Below are 19,680 nucleotides of genomic sequence, written 5' to 3' on the forward strand. Positions count from 1 at the left end.
GAGCCACCATGCCTAACCCCAGGAGGTTTTAAATGGACTTTGCCCAGATCATCAGAGGAATCACTGTGGCAGCTATAGCCTTATGAAATGTATTTCTGAAATAATAAGACTTGAAGTTGAAATTACTCCTTGTTCCATGGGCTGCAAAATGGATGGATGTTGTGTTAGTGGGCATGAAAAAAGCAACATGGATCTCCTTGTACATCTTCACCAGAGCTCTTGGGTGACCAGGTGCATTGTCATTGAGCAGTAATATTTTGAAAGGAATCTTTTTTTCTGAGCAGTAGGTCTCACCCATGTGCTTAAAATATTCAGGAAACCATGCTGTGAACAGATGTGATATCAGTTAGGCTTTGTTGTTTCATTTATAGGGCATAGGAAGAGTAGATTTAGCATAATTCTTAAGGGCCTTACGATTTTTAAAATGGTAAATGAGTATTGGCTTCAACTTAAAGTCACCAACTGCATTAGCCCCTAACAAGGAGTCAGGCTGTCCTTTGAAGCCAGGCATTGACTTCTCCTCAATAGCTGTGCGAGTCCTAGATGGCATTTTCCAATATAAGGCAGTTTAGTCCACATTGAAAATTCATTGTTTAGTGTAGCCACCTTCATCAGTGATCTTAGCTAGATTTTCTTGATAACTTTTTGCTTCTCTATCAGTATTTGCTGCTTCACCTTGTACTTTTATGTTATGGAGAGGGCTTCTTTCCTTAAACCTCACGAACTAACTTCTAGCTTCAAACTTTTCTTCTGTGTCTTCCTTACTTTGCTCAGCCTTCATAGAATGGAAAACAGCTAGGACATTGATCTGGATTGGGCTTTGGCCAAAGGGAATGTTGTGGCTGGTTTGATCTTCTGTTCCGACTACTAAAACTGTCTCTGTATCAGCAATAAGACTGTTTAACTTTCTTACCCTTTGTGTGTTCACTGGAGTAGCGTTTTTAATTCCTTTCAAGAATTTTTCTTTTGCATTCACAACTTGGCTGTTTGGCACAAGAGGCCTAGCTATCGATTGGCCTGTCTTGGCTTTCAGCTAAGCTTAATTATTTCTTTTTTTTTTTTTCTTTTTGAGTCTCACTTTGTTGCCCAGGCTAGAGTGTGATGGCGTGATCTTGGCTCACCGCAACTTCTGCCTCCCGGGTTCAGGTGATTCTCCTGCCTCAGCCTCCTGAGTAGCTGGGGTTATAGGTGCCCGCCACCGCACCTGGCTAATTTTCTATTTTTAGTAGAGATGGGGTTTCGCCATGTTGGTCAGGCTGGTCTCGAACCGACCTCAAGTGATTTGCCCACCTCGGCCACCCAAAGTGCTGGGATTATAGGTGTGAGCCACTGCGCCTGGCCTCTAAGCTTAATCGTTTCTAGCTTTTGATTTAAAGTGAGAAACATGTGACTCTTCCTTTCATTTGGACACTTAAAAGAGTTATTAATTGACCTAATTACAATATTTTTGTGTCTCAAGGAATGAATAGGGAGGCCTGAGGAGAGAGAGAGAGACAGGGAAACTCTTGTTGGTAGAGTAGTCAGAACACAGACATTTGTTAAGTTTGCCATCTTATATGGGCACGGTTTGTGGTACCCCCAAACAGTTACAGTAGTAACATTAGGCTGGGTGATGGCCCATGCCTGTAATCCCAGCACTTTGGGAGGCTGAGGTGGAAGGATCACTTGAGCCCAGGAGTTTAAGACCAGCCTGGGCAAACATAAGGAGAGCCTGTCTCTACAAAAAAAAAAAAAAATTTTAACTAGCTGGGTGTGGCAGCATGCATCTGTACTCCCAGCTACTTGGGAGGCTGAGGCAGGAGGATTGCTCGAGTCCAGGAGATGGAGGCTGCCATGAGCCATGGTGACACCACTGTACTCCAGCCTGGGTGCCAGAGTGAGACCCTGTCTCATAAAAAAATATGTAACATTAAAGATTACTGATCACAGATAACCATAACAGATACCATAATGAAAAAGTCCAAAATATTGTGAGAATTACCAAAATGTGCCACAGGGACACAAAGTGAGAATATGCTATTAGAAAAATGGCACTGATAGGTATGCTTAATGCAGGGTTGTCACACACCTTTAGTTTGTTTTAAAAAAAAAACACAATGTCTGCAAAGCAAAGCAAAGTGCAATAAAGCGAGATACGCCTGTATAATACCAGCTAGGGCTTCTGAATAGTCCGAATAACCACATGCAGAGGGAATATTATTTTTGCTAAACACAAACCTCTGAGGCATTAGTTGACTATACAGCTTCTTCCAGAATTAGAAGGTTTAAAAGAGAGCATAGGATTACGGGGGTTCACACTATCCTGTAATAAACAGGAAGTAGGTGGAAGTTGTACTTTTTCTGTATCTTCAGGGCCTTATGCTTGTTAGGGTACAAGAAAGATTAACCCATTTCTCCCTGTCCTCCAGCTCCAAGAGCATCAAGAGGAGATTGAGGGGATGATGAATGCCCTCTTCAGGGGTGTCTTTGTTCATCGGTACAGGTGAGCTAATGGGCTTCTCTCATTGAAGCAGCTGGCCTTTGGTTATGGAATCTGAGGAAGTGAACAAGGTTTCCCCCCTCCAACCCTTAGTTATTTGGTTAGTTCCAGAATTAATGCATAATTCTTAACAACAGATGTTTCAAATTGGTGAGGTTTAGTTTATCACCACCTACAAAGGATCTTGTAAGTGCTTCTGGGAGAAAATAAGAGAATAAAGCATTGCTGAGTATTTTCGTGCTCTGGCTTTGCCTCAGATCTGCCCCAACTCCTCATCTTTCTGGGGTTGGAGACTTGAGGATAAGAGCAGAGAACAGAAAGGCGGGGCTTTTCTGAGGGATGCTGCAGCCTGGTGAGCCTTCTCCTGGCCCAGCCTGCTGTCTCACTGTGCGAAGGGCAGGGGAGTTTTATGCTGTTTAAAGACCTGATCAAATTAAGTTAAAAAGAGTATCTGTAGGCCGGGCACGGTGGCTCACGCCTGTAATCCCAGCACTTTGGGAGGCCAAGGCAGGCAGATCACCTGAGGTCAGGAGTTCACAACCAGCCTGACCAACATGGAGAAACCCCATTTCTACTGAAAATACAAAATTAGCCGGATGTGGTGGCGCATCCCTGTAATCCCAGCTACTCGGGAGGCTGAGGCAGGAGAATCGCTTGAACCCAGGAGGTGGAGGTTGTGGTGAGCTGAGATGACGCCATTGCACTGCAGCCTAGGCAACAAGAGTGAAACTCCGTCTCAAAAAAAAAAAAAAAAAAAAAATAGTATCTGTAGGTGTTTCTTACTCTTACCGAGGTTTCACTTCTGCCTTTCCAGAACCTTGCAGCTGATGTAACCTTTTCTTAATGTGGAATTAAAACACACTCACACACTTTGGCCAACAGTTGAATTAACTTTTTTTTTTTTTTTTTTTTTGACGGGGATGGAGTCTCACTGTGTTGCCCAGGCTGGAGTGCAGTGGTGCGATCTCGGCTCATGGCAAGCTCCACCCCCCGGGTTTAGGCGATTCTGCCTCAGCCTCCCAAGTAGCTGGGACTACAGGCGCCCACCACCATGCTTGGCTAATTTTTGGCCACCATGCCCAGCCTGAATGAACTTTCAAAATTGGTTTTTAAAAGAGGTATGGAGGCCGGGTGCAGTGGCTCACACCTGTAACCCCAGCACTTTGGGAGGCCAAGATGGGCAGATCACTTGAGGTCAGGAGTTCGAGACCAGCCTGGCCAACATGGTGAAACCTCATCTCTACTAAAAATGCAAAAAGGTAGCTGGGCGTGGTGGTGCACCTGTAATCCCAGCTACTCGGGAGGCTGAGGCAGGAGAATCACTTGAACCTGAGAGGTAGAGGTTGCAATAAGCTGAGATTGTGCTGCTGCACTCCAACCTGGGCAACAGGTGGAGTGGAGAATTAGGCTGTACAAGGCTGGTGTTTAACTATTTTATGGTTTGGTAACAGAAAGAAAATATTTACTAACTGGGTACGGCACGTTTTTGTAGTCCTAGCTACTTGAGAGGCCAAAGTGGGAAGATGACTTGAACCCAGGAGTTCAAGGCCAGCTTGGGCAACATAGCAAGATACCCCATCTCTTAAAAAAAAAGAAAAAATATTTACATATATTTTACTGTATATATAGTATTTACATCGGGAGGAAGAAATGAAAGGCATGGGGTACATGGCATTTCAAGAAAATAAATTCTTCCATGAGAGGGAGTTATCTGGTAGGGTGGAAAGTGAGTCTGGAGAGAGGGTGGCTGTAAGAGTCAACTTATCTGTCTGTGTCTAGGGATGTCCTTCCTGAGATCCGTGCTATCTGCATTGAGGAAATTGGGTGTTGGATGCAAAGCTATAGCACTTCTTTCCTCACCGACAGCTATCTAAAATATATTGGTTGGACTCTGCATGATAAGGTGGGATTTGAGTCAGTTTCCCTTTCCGTTTCCTTCATCTTTTTCCTGTCCTAGGACATTTCATCTTTTCCTGGGCCTGCCACTGAAATATTTTACCTAGTGAGCAATGATTAACCCATCAAGGCGCTGAACCGTGAAACTCCCCTAGCACTGGGGAGGGTAGGATAAGGTAGAGAGAGACATATCCAGGAGATGAAATGACTCAAAACATGAGGTACGGGGAGAGAGACTTTCCCAGGGGAGAGAGTTATTGATGGATGGTAATGCAGGTGCTAAGGGGGGCAGCCAAAGGATCCTTCTCATCATGAGTACTGCTGTGATCCTTTTGTTTTTTAAGTAAGAAGACAGCTGTTTATTGTTTCTGACATCTCAGAGTCCTCAGTATAGGGGACACCCAAGCTAGAATGAGGGATCGGAGAGGGGAGTCTGGAGACTCAGTAGGGGCGAGTAGAGTGTGGTTAGTCTTATTTCCATTCTCCTGATTTTCCCTCCTCACCAGCACCGAGAAGTCCGCCTGAAGTGCGTGAAGGCCCTGAAAGGGCTGTACGGTAACCGGGACCTGACCACACGCCTGGAGCTCTTCACCAGCCGCTTCAAGGTAAAATGGGTGGCGCTCCATGGCTTGGCTCTTTGTTGTAGTTCCCATTTCCCCACTTTGTATCTTTCTACCTCTCATGCTCTAAGATGTCTTGGCTATCCCAGCATCTGCCTCTACGTAGGCACTCTCTTTAGGAGTCTCTGATTCTAAGAGAATAGAATGTTTGGAATGGGTGTAATGAGATATTGAGTGACTTTCTCCTTTCTGCAGGACCGGATGGTTTCCATGGTCATGGACAGAGAGTACGATGTGGCAGTGGAGGCTGTCAGATTACTGATACTTATCCTTAAGTGAGTCCTGGGAAGAGGGAAGGCCGATGTCTCAGACCTTTGCCCTTCCAGGGTCCTCTCCCTCCACCTGTCATAGCTGACTCTTCCATCTGTGCAGGTTGACTGAGGTCATTCCTGAGTTGCAGTATGTCGAGGGGGGAATATTTCTGTCTTCTCTAACTCCCCATACTCCTTTGTCTTCCACTCTTCATTTAGAAGTTATTTGTGAGTTATGTCTTTGTTGCTTTTGCCTCTTTTTTTTTCTAGCCTTGGTTGTGCCAGAAGATAATGTCCCTATTCACACACTCTCTGCTTTTCTGTGGGCAGGAACATGGAAGGGGTGCTGACGAACGCGGACTGTGAAAGCGTCTACCCCGTTGTGTATGCCTCTAATCGAGGCCTGGCCTCTGCCGCAGGCGAATTTCTGTACTGGAAGTGAGTGGAGCTTCTTTTATGTTTCTTTAACACCGCGCTCTCGGTTTCTCTCCTCCATCTGCTGCTGCCCTACCTAAGGCCTCCCCATCTCTGTGGAAGTCTCTCTGGTGTCTCCTTTCTTCTCACAGCTCCTTGGGGCTTTCCTTAGCTCTGCACCTCCTTTTCCTTTATCATCTCCTTAGGCCATCTCCTCCCTCTGTGGTCGTTACACCTCGTTTCCTCTTGTGCTGAGCCCTTTCCTTGTGTCCATTCCACCAGACTCTTCTACCCTGAGTGCGAGATAAGAACGATGGGTGGAAGAGAGCGACGCCAGAGCCCAGGCGCCCAGAGGACTTTCTTCCAGCTCCTGCTGTCCTTCTTTGTGGAGAGCGAGGTGACATACACAGAGAGAAGTCTGGCTGTTGTGCATAGGACCTACAAGTGGGCTGGGGTTGGTGGCTCACGCCTATAAGCCCAGCACTTTGGGAGGCTGAGGTGGGAGGATCCTTTGAGCCCAGGAGTTTGAGACCAGCCTGGGCAACACAGTGAGACCCTGTCTCTATTGAAAAAAAAAAAAAAGACAAATAGAGAAGGATGGGGGTGGACACTGTAGGAAGGAGAGCGATATTTAATCAGTAACCACTTCCTAGGGTATTTTTAACATGCCATCACTAACTCCCCATGCACCTTCTTCCCTAGCTCCATGACCACGCTGCTTACTTAGTAGACAGTCTGTGGGACTGTGCAGGGGCTCAGCTGAAGGACTGGGAGAGTCTGACAAGCCTGCTGCTGGAGAAGAACCAGAGTATGTGCCACATGGAGCCAGGGACAGGGACCTTCCACCTCCTAGGGTGAAACTGGGAGGGATTGCTTGCTTCATTTGTACAAGGCAGCAATGGTGGCATCAGGTGGGGGGAACTTGGAGTTGGAAGGTGGCTAATCTTTGATTCTATGTTTTTGATCCTTCTGGCACTCCAGACCTGGGTGATGTGCAGGAGAGCACACTGATAGAAATCCTTGTGTCCAGTGCCCGGCAAGCTTCAGAGGGGCACCCGCCTGTGGGCCGGGTCACTGGGAGGAAGGTATGGTGTGAGGGTAGAGTGGGTAGGTCAGCAGTACTCAATCCTGACAGGCATTGTGCATCCTTACCCCCCAGGCTGGGGTTAGGCTTCTCCTTCTACCCTTTAAAGAATTTTATTTCCAGAAAAAAGGGCCAGGCGTGGTGGCTTACGCCTATAATCCCAGCACTTTGGGAGGCTGAGGCAGGCAGATCATGAGGTCAGGAGATCGAGACCATCTGGCTGACACAGTGAAACCCCGTCTCTACTAAAAATACAAAAAAAAAAAAAAAAAAAAATTAGCTGGGCCTGGTAGCGGGCACCTGTAGTCCCAGCTACTTGGGAGGCTGAGGCCGGAGAATGGCGTGAACCTGGGAGGCGGAGCTTGCAGTGAGCCGAGATCACGCCACTGCACTCCAGCCTGGGCGACAGAGCGAGACTCTGTCTCAAAAAAAAAAAAAGGAGTTTCATTTTCAGAAAAAAGAAATCTCATGGGAGCTACCGAGTTCTCTTTTCTTTCTAGGCAGATAAGGTCACGGGGAGGAGGACTACACACACCCCCTGCACCAGTGTTTCTCTACACCTCCCCCACCCCCAAGTGACTCTCATTCCAGGGCTTAACCTCTAAGGAGCGCAAGACCCAAGCCGATGACAGGGTGAAGTTGACTGAGCATCTCATCCCCCTGCTGCCCCAGCTCCTGGCCAAGGTACCGCTGCCCCTCCACTCAGCATCACACCAAGAGAAGTGAAAGGAAATGGCCTCTATGGGGGTGGGAGTAGGAATTAGCAATGTGTCAGCTTGTAAGGAGGCCTCCCTGTCAATCATCACAGTTCTCAGCTGATGCAGAGAAGGTCACTCCCCTGCTCCAGCTTCTCAGCTGCTTTGACCTCCACATCTACTGCACTGGGCGCTTGGAGAAGGTAGGGAGACAGATTTCCTATACCTTGCTGCTTGCCTGCCGGGGCCAAAGGGTTCTATTGCCAGTATCTTTTTTTCCCAGGAACTTGGGTTCCAGAAAAATCAGCAAGCCTTTTCTTAGGCATCTTATCCTTGAAGTTTAATGCTTTTAACCCCGTTCCACTTCCCTCCAGAAGAGTGTCCTCCTCCATCCCCACAGCACACCATCTTCTGCCTTTTCTTCTCAGCACCTGGAGCTGTTCCTGCAGCAACTCCAGGAGGTGGTGGTGAAGCATGCAGAGCCAGCGGTGCTTGAGGCTGGGGCGCATGCCCTCTACCTGCTCTGTAATCCCGAATTCACTTTCTTCAGCCGGGCGGACTTTGCCCGCAGCCAGCTAGTAGATTTGCTGACTGACCGCTTCCAGCAGGAGCTTGAAGAGCTGTTACAGGTAGGAGCTGGGGCTGGACAATGGGACACCCCAAACAAGGGTGGGAGGGGCTGCAAGATGGGGGATGTGGACTGATGAGTTCTGGGGGAAATGCTATTGTGGATCTTCTTTCCTTCTCAGTCATCCTTCCTAGATGAGGATGAAGTATATAATCTGGCAGCCACTCTGAAACGCCTCTCTGCCTTCTACAAGTGGGTGGTTTTCCTCCTCTTCCCCATCCCGTTTTTACTGGTGTCTGTGGAGTTGGTTCCCTCTGTTCTTTTCCAGTATAACATTCCCCTTTCTCCCCCAAAGTGCTCATGACCTGACTCGCTGGGAGCTCTATGAGCCATGTTGCCAACTCCTGCAGAAGGCTGTGGACACAGGAGAGGTTCCTCACCAGGTGAGTGGACAGGCTAGAGATGGGTTGGGGGCTGGGGGGCTAGATTTTAAGGACCTGCATTCTAGGTGGCCACTAGGTGCGTCAAGTCTCAGTGCATGGAGTGGACAAAGCGAGGAAGATCCGGTGGGTGGGGGTCTCCTCTTACATTCCTCTCTTAGAAGGTGGACTCTACTTCCAGTGTCTTCTTGGATTTCCTGGAAGCCAAGGATAATATTGAGGGATTCTAGGAGACGTAGAGTAAATTAGGGAGTGGTGACATTTCTACTTCTTGTAGAAGCCTCTGAAGAGTGTGCAGAATATCATTCATTTTCCACTGGAAAAGGAATTAGCTCTCCCCTTACTCATTTTCTCTCCTCTTCATTGGTGTGTTTCTGACTATCTGTCTCTCCCTCTCCTGACCCAAACCTCATTTTTCAAACCCTTTGTTGTTACAGGTTATCCTGCCAGCCTTGACTCTTGTCTATTTTTCCATTCTCTGGACACTAACCCACATTTCTAAATCAGATGCTTCCCAGGTGAGTGTGGGTCTTAGATGGGATAATGGGAACAGAGGAGTCTGTGTCTTCATTCTTCCCCTTCAAGCCACTGTGCCCACAGAAGCAGCTGTCGAGTTTGAGGGACAGAATGGTGGCCTTCTGTGAACTCTGCCAGAGTTGCCTCTCAGATGTGGATACTGAGATCCAGGAGCAGGTGAGTACTGACTCAAGTGGGAGCAACAAGGCGAGTATCCCTGCCTCCATTCCAAAGAGAAATTGACAGTGTCATTTCTACCTTGGGAAACATTCTGTCCTTTTAAACATCCTTTCTTTTCCTCCTACAGGCTTTTGTCTTATTAAGTGATCTACTTCTCATCTTTAGCCCTCAGATGATTGTTGGGGGCCGTGATTTCCTTAGGCCACTTGTCTTTTTTCCTGAAGCTACTCTCCAGTCTGAGCTAGCCAGCTTCCTCATGGACCACGTCTTCATCCAGCCGGGAGACCTGGGCAGTGGTGCAGTGACTCTATACCTGGGGCTCAGTAAGGGCTGGGGCTTGGGTGTGGCTCAGAAATATAGGGCAGGAAGCCTAAGTCTGTGATTCCCTTCTGCCTTCCATGTGAGCCAGGTGATTCCCAGGAGGATCATTTACAGATAGAGCGGCTACACCAGCGGCGCCGCCTCCTGGCCGGGTTCTGCAAGCTGTTGCTTTATGGGGTGCTGGAGATGGATGCAGCCTCAGATGTTTTCAAACACTACAACAAGGTACAGCAAGGCCCTACAGAAATAAAAGAGAAGGGAGCAAGTTGAGCACAGCCATGATTTCAAACATAATAGCACTACAGGTGGGGGATATCCAGTGGTATCAAGCTTAAAGGAGAAATAGGAGGGAAAGGCACTGGGAGTTCAGAATAAGGGGACAAAGAAAAGAGACTTAATAGTAAATAATTATGGAGAAAAAGCTGTGAAGAAATTCACTGGAGGGGAAATAGCTTATTCTTCCTGTCCAGAAATATTTATTTTTCTGTGACCCCAGTCTATGGAATGGGGTAACATAAGAAGGAAAAAAGAATAAAAGAGGGATCAGTCCTCACAAGATACCTAGATAGGTGCCCCAGCTTCTTCAACCCACCAGTATTGATTTATGCTTATTGAGCACCTGCTGTGTGCCAAGCACCATTCCAGGAGCTAAGGCCACAGCAGTGAACAAAATACACAGTTCCTATTTAGTAGAGCTTCCATTGTAGTTGGGGAGAGACAAATAGTGAAGGTGTCAGTGATGTGTGAGAGGGCACTGTCAGGCTTACTTCTCTTCTCCAAGAATTGGGCTTGGGTCAGTGTTTGTCTTTTTTTTTTTTTTTTTTTCCGAGATGGAGTCTAGCTCTGTCGCCAGGCTAGAGTGCAGTGGCACTATCTCAGCTCACTGCAACCTCTGCCTCCCGGGGTTCAAGCAATTCTCCTGCCTCAGCCTCCCAAGTAGCTGGGATTACAGGCATGCACTGCCACGCCCAGCTAATTTTTATAGTTTTAGTAAAGACAGGGTTTCACCATCGCCAGGATGGTCTCCATCTCCTGACCCTGTGATCCGCCCAACTTGGTCTCCCAAACTGCTCGGATTATAGGCGTGAGCCACCGTGCCTGGCCTGTTTCATTATTTGTTTTTTGTTTTGTTTTTGTTTTTGTTTTTTTGAGACGGAATCTCGCTGTGTCAACCAGGCTGGAGTGCAGTGGCACGATCTCGGCTCACTGCAAGCTCCACCTCCCGAGTTCACGCCATTCTCCTGCCACAGCCTCCAGAGTAGCTGGGACTACAGGCGCCCACCAACACGCCCGGCTAATTTTTTGTATTTTTAGTAGAGATGGGGTTTCACCGTATTAGCCAGGATGGTCTCGATCTCCTGACCTCGTGATCCGCCTGTCTCAGCCTCCCAAAGTGCTGGGATTACAGGTGTGAGCCACCGCACCCGGCCTCATTATTTGTTTACCAAAACTCTTATTTATTTTGGGCTTTGCACCTGTTGATTAGAGATGAAGTTTAGTCTGAATTATTTTATGCTTCAGTTTGTGTTTCCTACCTAAGGCAGTTTGGGAGGGAGACATGATTAGGGATGTGACTATCTTTTCCACCAGTCAGACATTACCTTCCCCACTCTTTCCCCTCAGTTCTACAATGACTATGGTGACATTATCAAGGAAACATTAACTAGAGCAAGGCAGATTGACCGAAGTCATTGTTCGCGAATCCTGCTGCTGAGCCTCAAGCAGGTGCGCCCTTCTGCCTTAAGGACATGTTGTCCCCAAGTCTCTGTCTACCCTCAGCCACTCAGAATGTAAGATCCTTCAGAGCAGTAACTTTTCTTGTTTTGACTCTTTACATGATAGTTTCCTTCATTCTTAGTAGACCCTTGGGAAGTATTTTTTTTTTAAACTGACTAGGCAACCCCATCAATAGTAACTTATCAGGACATTGGAACGCCAACAAGGAAGTGATAGGGAGTTCCTAATTATTTTTCAGTCTGTTCTCTCTCAGCCTCCTTCAGTTACTATAGACGTTTTTATTTAATGTTACAGAGTAGAGGTGATGGGCTTTGTTTGCTGCAGGGGTTAGTATCAGGGGAGTTCCCTAGAAGGAAAGAAAGAGTAAAAGTAGTAGATGGTGTCCCAAGGCCTTTGGAATTTCTGAGTAGAGAAGAAAATGCTGGACTTCTCTGTTTCTGCCATGTTCCTCCCTTTCCCACATGCACCATGTCTCCTGGACACAGCTGTACACAGAACTGCTGCAGGAGCATGGGCCCCAGGGCCTAAATGAGCTTCCTGCCTTCATCGAGATGAGGGACCTGGCCCGGAGGTTTGCCTTGAGTTTTGGACCCCAGCAGCTGCAGAACCGTGACCTTGTGGTCATGCTACACAAGTAGGAAGTATTGGTTGGAGGTTGTGTCCAGGGAGGGCTGGGAACGAGGTCTTGGAGGGAGGTCTCGGAGGGAGGGTATGTGTGTCAAGGCATAGCAGTCAGGTTAGTGGTGGGTATGCCTTTGGAGACAAGCTGGGGACGGGGAGGGTGCATTTGGACAGGATAGCTCAGCCCTGGGAGGGAAGTGGGAAGAGACTTTCTTCCTAAAAGAATTCTGCCCAACCAAGGGAAGGCATCAAGTTCTCCTTGTCTGAGCTTCCTCCAGCTGGCTCCTCCAATCAGCCTCCAAATCTGGCATTCCTGGAGCTCCTTTCAGAGTTTTCCCCCCGACTCTTCCATCAGGATAAGCAGCTTTTGTAAGTTGGTGGGTGGATAGAGATGTGGATTAGGGAAGGGCCTGCTGAGGGCCCAGTAGCCCCTTCAGCCTTTTGGTTCTACCTCTTTCTTAGACTGTCCTATCTAGAAAAGTGCCTGCAGCATGTCTCCCAGGCACCTGGCCGTCCCTGGGGCCCAGTCACCACCTATTGCCACTCCCTCAGCCCTGTGGAGAACACAGCAGAGACCAGCCCTCAGGTCCTCCCCAGCTCTAAGAGGAGGCGCATTGAAGGTAGAGTGCTGTGTGTGGGTATGGGGGTGCCCAGCAGGTGGTCTTTGGCTTCCTGCAAACTTATTTTGTCAAATATTTCATTGAGCATCTACTGTCATTCAGGGTATTAATTTCTTTCAAGGTTTATCTAGTCAACTGAAAACCTGTATTAAAAATCAAATAGAGGGCCAGGCGTGGTGGCTCATGCCTGCAATCCCAGCACTTTGGGATGCTGAGGCGGGCGGATCACGAGGTCAGGCGTTCGAGACCAGCCTGGCCAAGATGGTGAAACCCCGTTTCTACTAAAAATACAAAAATTAGGCCAGGTGCGGTGGCTCACGCTTGTAATCCCAGCACTTTGGGAGGCCGAGGCGGGTGGATCACGAGGTCAGGAGATTAAGACCACGGTGAAACCCCGTCTCTACTAAAAATACAAAAAAATTAGCCGGGCGTGGTGGCGGGCGCCTGTAGTCCCAGCTGCTCGGAGAGGCTGAGGCAGGAGAATGGTGTGAACCCGGGAGGCGGAGCTTGCAGTGAGCCGAGATTGCGCCTCTGCACTCCAGCCTGGGTGACAGAGCGAGACTCCGTCTCACAAAAAAAAAAAAAAATACAAAAATTAGCCAGGCATGGTGGCACACACCTGTAATCCCAACTACTCAGGAGGCTGAGGCATGAGAATTGCTTGAACCCGGGAGGCAAAAGTTGCCATGAGCTGAGATTGTGCCACTGCACCCCAGCCTGGGTGACAGAGCGAGACTCTACCTCAAATAAAAAAAAAAATGAAATAGAAACTGATGATAAAACCAAATATTGAACTAAGAAATCTATACATTCAGAGTACCCTCCTCAACATCTTGTATTCCATTATTTTCGAAATTTTAGACACTTTTACACAACCTTCATTGTTTTTTACCTTCAGATCACCTGTTGTCTTATAAGTCGCCTAAAGTTTTGTTTTTGTTTTTGTTTATTTTTTGAGACGGAGTCTCAAACTCCAGCAGTTTATTATCTAATAGGAAAGGGGGAAATTTTAATTATGGAAAACTCGAATTATGAACAATTGCCAGTAACTGCCTGAGGGCTTGTACAAGTGAATGCTGTAGAATTCAGAGAATGATGAGAGCTTTACCAAGAAGATGGAATTGCTGGAGCTTAAAAAATAAGTAAGATTTGTATAAGCTGAACAGAGGAAGGAGGAGCATTATGGGCTGGCAGAATAGCACAAGAAAAGTGTAGAAGGCTGTGGCTGGGTGAAGCATGGAGGTACATAGATCGCTCTGCCTAAAGCGTAGGGTTTGTGAAGACAAGATAAAACTGAAGACATTGTTTTTATTCATTCAATGGATACTGAGCACCGTGTGCTGGGAATACAAGAGTGAACAAAAAAGCTAAAAATCTTTCTTTAGAGAGTGTCAGATAGTAGTAAATGCTATGGCAAAAAAAGCAGGGAGGAGTGTGAGGAATGCTGGCGGAGTGGGGATTGCAGTCTTACAAAGACTGATCAAGGGAAGACTCAAGAACACAAATGTTGGGCAAAAAGCCTAAAAAATAAGTTAAAAGATACACTTAGGCACATTACAATTTTAACAGGTTTAATTTAGCATTCAGCAATTTATCAATCAGGCAGTGGCAGACTGCAAGCAATTCAGGGCGCCACCACTGAGGAAACCATAGGAGACACTTGTAAGGTGTCTGTGGGAGCAAGACAAAGAAAATATTTGATTGGTTAGAGTGGAAAGTTCATATTTAGAGGTTGACCATAAATCTCTTGTTAGAAGTTAGTTGGTAGTTTCTGACTGGTTAAGCTTAAGTTTCCTGCTCCTAGGTTACACACAACACTTTCACTCTGACTTGAGTTTCAGTTTGCTGACTTAGGAACCCAAAATGCAGGAGCCATTTCAGCCTATTGGCCTCCCAGTGAATTTTTTTAACAGGTGAGGGTGCTTAGTGTGTTTTAGAATCCCATACCAAAGGAAGCAGCCAGTCCTGAGGCCACGAGGGGATGGGGAGAATGTTCCTGGAATGTTCAAGGAACAGCAGAGGAGACCATTATGGCCAGAATGTAGATTGTAGGACAGGAGACCAAAGAGGGTGCAGGATCCCAGAGCATCTAAGGCAGAGACTGGCTTTTACTCTGAGTGCAGTAGGAAACCATTGGAGGATTTTGAGCAGAGGAACGACAGGAACAACCTCTGTTTTTAAAGGATCCTTCTGGCTGCTGTGTTGAAAACAACAGGAGATGGGGGAAGGCTAGAAGCTGGGAGACCAGCAGGGAGGTTGTGGCTGTTGTAGGAATCCAGCCCAAGATTCAAGATAAGAGAGCTTCTTAGGCCGGGGGCAATGGTGGAGGTGCTGAGAAACGGCCAGATTCTGGGTGCATTTTCAAGGTATCTCTAATAGGCTTTTCTGACAAACTGGATGTGGGATATAAGACAAAAAGAGCAGTTGAGGATGGCTCCAAGGATTTTGGCCTGACAGAAGGATGGAGTTGACGGTATCTGAGATGGGGAAGGCAGAGAGTGAAGATAGCTGTGGGGGAAGGTTGGGTCATTGGTGTTGGCCACGAGATTACAGGTGATGTTGAACAAACCATGGGGGCTGTTAAGATGGAGTTCTGGGGAGAGCTGAAGGCTTGAGATCCCTTTGGGATGTGGCAGAGTATAGGTGATATTTAAGGACATGAACCTGAGTGGCTGGGGAAGCCAGTGAAGATGGAGAAGAGGAGAGACTCAAGGGCCCAGCCCTCGGGCATCACACCATTAATAGCTCAGGGAGATCAGGAGGACACACCTGGGGCCCCAAGGTTTCCTCTCTGGGAATCCAAGTCCAGGGATATGGCTCTTCCCTGTTTTCTGTAGCCCTCTGCTTAAACCCATAGCAGCTCACTTTGGGATTATTGTTTTCAGTGGAGAGGGAGGGTAATGGGAGTGTGACTGTTTACAGTTAACAGATGTTAATGTCAATTTGACTGATGCTTTAAAATAGTATTGCCTGGGTTTTCTCAGGCAGTGAGAATCTTTGGATTATTTTTCCTCCTCTACCTTCTCCGATCTCTGCAGGAGATAAGTCCCCCTTCATATCATATCAGTTATACTGGCATTGCAATCACTTCATTTTTTTCTAGCTTTTAGAAAATCCTGTCTCCCATTTTCCAGTTCTTCCCTGGCCCTCATTCGTCCACTCTAGCCTCTGGTACCAAAACTCTATTGCCATTTAAAGCTTTTTCTGACCATAGAAATCTTGGATAGGATCTCAAATGTCTTCATTGGCTAACTCAGACCTCTCAATCTTAGAGACTCCAACCCTCCCTCATATTTGTGTTCACCTGTTGACCTGTTACAGTTTATCTGTGAAATGTGTATTTATATATCTTTCCATCTTGTTTTCTAGGCTGTGTAGCAAGTTCTTCTTGGACAAGGCCTAGCTACAATTCTCTAAGCCTTACTTTTTGGTACATAGGGCTATGCCCATTTGAGGGCAACAGAATGAGGCTGTATAGGTTTTCCATTCTCTTCTTGCTTGACTTTCCCTTACTAAATCCTGCGCAGGTCTTGGAAAGAGAGCATGCCTGTCGCAGGCCCTGGGCCGTGGTTAATGTGTGCATCTGCTTGGCAGGGCCTGCCAAGCCTAATAGAGAGGAAGTCTCCTCGTCCCAGGAAGAAAGTCTGCAGCTGAACAGCATCCCGCCCACGCCCACCCTCACCTCCACAGCCGTGAAGAGCAGGCAGCCCCTGTGGGGGTTGAAAGAGATGGAGGAAGAAGATGGCTCAGAGTTGGATTTTGCCCAGGGGTGAGGCCATGGAGGGAATCTGGGTGTCTGAGTTCCCAGTTTGGTTTCTGGCTGCCTCCGTCTCGCTGTTTCTGTTTCGTGGTTCCCTGCTGTAGCACTCCCTCATTATTGGGTTCTTCTCTAATCTTTCTCCATTTTTTAGCTTTAAAATGCATCTCTCTGAGCTTTTCTCCCCATTAACACCAGCTGCCTGACATCCTCTTCTTACCCTTGACCCATCATTGATCCTGCTTCATTCCCAGCAGTCAGCCCCTTGCAGGCACCCAGAGGTCAAGGTTCTTGGGTCCACAGTATTTCCAGACTCCACGCAACCCTTCAGGTCCTGGTTTGGGCAACCAGCTGATGCGGTGAGCTTTTCTCATCATCTCCTGTCTTCACTTCAGATCTGTTGCCCACTGTGAGGGGATTCCTGTCTCACCCATTGCCTCTCTGTGGGTACTTTTTAGACTTGTTTTAGCCACAGAGCTCTATCTGGAAACCTACTATGCTGTACTTACTGCTCCCCACTTCCCCCCCTCCGGGTGTCTGAGAAACTCTCAGGGGTCCTCAAAGAACAGTTTGAAAAGCCCGTCTCTTTGCCCCTACATCAGACTCAGCCTTATGGAAGAGGACGAGGAAGAAGACTTAGAAATTCAGGATGAGTCAAGTGAAGAACGGCAGGATACAGACATGGTGAGTAGACCACCCTGCCCTTCTCTCTCAAGAACTAGGGGCTGATGTGCCAAAGAGAAGCCAGGGTGTTTCCCCTCTCTCCGCTCGGTAATGCCTGGTCTCTAAAAGCTGAATGAATCTAGAGTAAAGGAGGACAGGTTATACGTTGGTTTGGACTTTGCTTGGACTCTACTTTCATTAAAGAATAAGGAAAAGAAATTACAAATACCAAAGAAGGTTGGAATAGCACTCTCGCTCCCAATCCCTAAGTAAATATTGTTGCCTCCGAACCCCCTAGGAATTGGAAGGAGTCCTAATGCTGGTGGTGGGAGGTCATTCAGTCCAAGTGGCAGCCCCTTCAGTGTCTCTCCTCCCAACACATGACCGCCTGTCCTCCCTCTCCCTACTAGAGGGCTTCCCCTCCCTGTCCCTTCCCTCACTCCCCTTCTAACTTAGCCTGTTTCCCCAGGAGGAACTGCTGCTGGTGTAGTGGGAAAAGCCTGGCATTTGGAGTGAGGTGACATGAGTGCTAGTCCTCAACTCCATGTCAAGTTAGCGCTTTACCCCTCCTCAGCCTCCATTTTCTCATCTTTATTTTTTAATTATTTTTATTTTTTGAGGTAGAGTCTCCCTCTGTCACCTAGGCTGGAGTGCAGTGGCACAATCTCGGCTCACCACAACCTCTGCCTCCTGGGCTCAAGCAATTCTCCTGCCTCAGACTCCCAAGTAGCTGGGATTACAGGTGCATGCCATCACGCCCGGCTAATTTTTTTTGTATTTTTAGTAGAGATGGGGTTTTGCCATATTGGCCAGGCTAGTCTCAAACACCTGATCTCAAATGGATCCACCTGCTTCAGCCTCCCTAAGTGCTGGGATTACAGGTGTGAGCCACTGCGTGCGGCCCATTTTCTCATCTTTAAAACAGAGCTGTTAGCCTGTAGTTCCAGCAACTCAGGAGGTGGAGACAGGACGATCAATAGCCCGAGAGTTGGAGTCCAGCCTGGGTAACATAGTAAACACCTGTCTCTTAAAAGAAAAAACAATTCAAAAATAAATAAAATGGACATTTTACATAAAATATAAGGTAAAACCACCTTATAAATGGAAAAGGGCTATGTCTGAGTTCAGGCTACTGTAACAGAATTCCATAGACTGGTGTCTTACAAACAGAAATGTATTTCTCACAGTTCTGGAGGCTGTGGGTTGCAGTCCAAGGGTTGGGTTCTGGTGAGGGCCTTCTTCCAGCCTGCAGACTGCTGGCTTCTAGTTGTATCCTCATCTGGAGGAGAAACAGCAAGCTAGCCCTCTGGCCTGGGCTTAGAAGGGCATTCATCCATCCATGAGGGCTGCACCCCTATGACCCAGTCACCTCCCAAAGGCCCCACTTCCAAACAGCATCACACTGGGGGAAGGATTTCAATATGTAGGTTTGGGGGGACACAGATATTCAGTCCATTACAGGCTGTGTATCTTCTGCTGTTATTCTGTTCTCTGCAGGGAGGGAAAAATAACAGAATAGAACAGAACAGGGGAGTCTTGTGCTCAGAAGGAGAAACCAAACAATGATACTTTCAAACCAGAGACTAGAGAGCAAGGCCTCTGTTAAAATATTATTTCCTAACATCTCAGAAAAAATCCATTTTCTGGTTTCCAAACCAAAGGCATTTAAGGGGGTCAGTCAGCAGGCCAAGAAGTGCTCTGCAGTCATGCCTGATCCTCGTGCCCACACTAACTTCCCTCCCAGGAGGTGCCATAGGGGCCTGCTGTGCCCATATTTGTCCTTATGAGGCTGGGAAAGGAACTGGTTTTTTTATTTGCGAAGTGATAGAAGTGTGGAAAGGCCTTTTTGATTTTTAACCTCATTCTGTCTAGCAAGCAAGTAGCTACTCTTCCCCCAGTGAGCGCGGGCTGGACCTCTTAGATTCTACAGAGCTGGATATTGAGGTGAGTGTCCCCAGAGCAGGAAGAGTTATGTGTCCTTGGGAAATGCTGGCAGGCAACCCATGCACTCATCAAATTGACGGGCCATAGCCTGGGGGTGGCCCTCTGAGCTATCTCTGGGGCTTTAAGAGTAACCCAGGGGAGGACGGTCTGCCCATTGGCCCGTTGCTGTGTCCTCTGTATTCCTTTCATCTTTCTCATTATAGGATTTCTGACAGGACTCTGGGCCCCTCCCCAGCTCCACTCCCTACCTCAAGAATGTGACCATTTGGAAAAGGCAAAGAGAAAAGGAGCAAAATGAAGCATTCCCCCAGGCTTCAGCCCTGGCTCTGAGGGGAAAGAGTTGGGCATTGTTTTTCTAACCTAACCTTTCCCTCTGGTGATGTTGGGGTAGAGAAGCCAAGAGACCCTGTCCTCCCTAATGCACTGTGGCCCAGTCCCCCTGCCTTTTTCACGTTCTGTTTGGAGTGGAGAGGGGCAGCACCTCTCTGTGTTTAATGGAAACAGCCCATAGTTTCCTGGATTTTTGGAACGTCTTTCTCAGCCTATTTTGTGTCCTAATGATTCGCTCAATAAACATGTTTGAATCCACACATTCCCTAGGTGTGGCCTGAGATCATTAAACTGATGGAGGTCAGGTTCTTGGTCTGCTTTGTCCCATGGCCCAGCGTATAGGTGTCCCCACACCCCGAAGGTGCTTTGTCTACAGGCTCTCCAGGAAGTATTGCTTAGTAACTGAGAGGCGGGGTGAGGCAGTGGAGATAGGGAGAGATTGACTGCCTGTGAGTAGTTTATCTAGTGGCCACAGCCTCTGCAGCAGTAAAAGTTGTGCTGACAGGTGGCAGAGTGGAGCAGGACCTTGTGAAACTACCTGTCT

At 47.6% G+C, this 19,680-nt stretch overlaps 1 protein-coding gene and 1 long non-coding RNA gene across 18 annotated transcripts in view; one reads left to right on the plus strand and one right to left on the minus strand.

The window, feature by feature from the left end:
* STAG3 (STAG3 cohesin complex component) overlaps positions 1 to 19,680 on the plus strand; it is a 45,117-nt gene that overhangs the window by 15,832 nt on the left and 9,605 nt on the right. For 11 of the 17 annotated variants that reach the window (XR_009214669.1, XR_009214681.1, XR_009214673.1 and 8 more), the window contains exons 9-32: positions 2,409 to 2,482; positions 4,259 to 4,382; positions 4,882 to 4,980; positions 5,191 to 5,270; positions 5,577 to 5,684; positions 5,943 to 6,057; positions 6,363 to 6,468; positions 6,642 to 6,745; positions 7,336 to 7,428; positions 7,553 to 7,642; positions 7,868 to 8,068; positions 8,189 to 8,259; positions 8,363 to 8,450; positions 8,885 to 8,965; positions 9,048 to 9,140; positions 9,271 to 9,439; positions 9,553 to 9,689; positions 11,088 to 11,189; positions 11,687 to 11,835; positions 12,063 to 12,191; positions 12,285 to 12,442; positions 16,037 to 16,211; positions 16,454 to 16,558; positions 16,802 to 16,883. Coding sequence is in view for 8 of the 17 variants with exons in the window: in XM_058443390.1 (XP_058299373.1) it covers positions 2,409 to 2,482; positions 4,259 to 4,382; positions 4,882 to 4,980; positions 5,191 to 5,270; positions 5,577 to 5,684; positions 5,943 to 6,057; positions 6,363 to 6,468; positions 6,642 to 6,745; positions 7,336 to 7,428; positions 7,553 to 7,642; positions 7,868 to 8,068; positions 8,189 to 8,259; positions 8,363 to 8,450; positions 8,885 to 8,965; positions 9,048 to 9,140; positions 9,271 to 9,439; positions 9,553 to 9,689; positions 11,088 to 11,189; positions 11,687 to 11,835; positions 12,063 to 12,191; positions 12,285 to 12,442; positions 16,037 to 16,211; positions 16,454 to 16,558; positions 16,802 to 16,883 (2,733 nt within the window). In the remaining 9 variants the exon portion in view is untranslated. Of the gene's footprint in view, positions 1 to 2,408; positions 2,483 to 4,258; positions 4,383 to 4,881; positions 4,981 to 5,190; positions 5,271 to 5,576; positions 5,685 to 5,942; positions 6,058 to 6,362; positions 6,469 to 6,641; positions 6,746 to 7,335; positions 7,429 to 7,552; positions 7,643 to 7,867; positions 8,069 to 8,188; positions 8,260 to 8,362; positions 8,451 to 8,884; positions 8,966 to 9,047; positions 9,141 to 9,270; positions 9,440 to 9,552; positions 9,690 to 11,087; positions 11,190 to 11,686; positions 11,836 to 12,062; positions 12,192 to 12,284; positions 12,443 to 16,036; positions 16,212 to 16,453; positions 16,559 to 16,801; positions 16,884 to 18,734; positions 18,807 to 19,009; positions 19,402 to 19,680 lie in introns of those variants that run through there. The other 6 variants (XM_032756045.2, XM_032756046.2, XM_032756047.2 and 3 more) reach the window with 5 other exon arrangements.
* LOC116810946 (uncharacterized) lies at positions 7,753 to 18,152 on the minus strand. The gene is made up of 3 exons (XR_004370427.1): positions 18,048 to 18,152; positions 16,420 to 17,001; positions 7,753 to 9,702 (listed from the first exon to the last, which is right to left on the minus strand). It is a non-coding gene; the product is annotated as an uncharacterized LOC116810946 (long non-coding RNA).

This window comes from Hylobates moloch, unplaced genomic scaffold, assembly GCF_009828535.3.
Source record: "Hylobates moloch isolate HMO894 unplaced genomic scaffold, HMol_V3 SCAFFOLD_1, whole genome shotgun sequence".
In the NCBI taxonomy this organism is placed as follows: Eukaryota; Metazoa; Chordata; class Mammalia; order Primates; family Hylobatidae; genus Hylobates; species Hylobates moloch.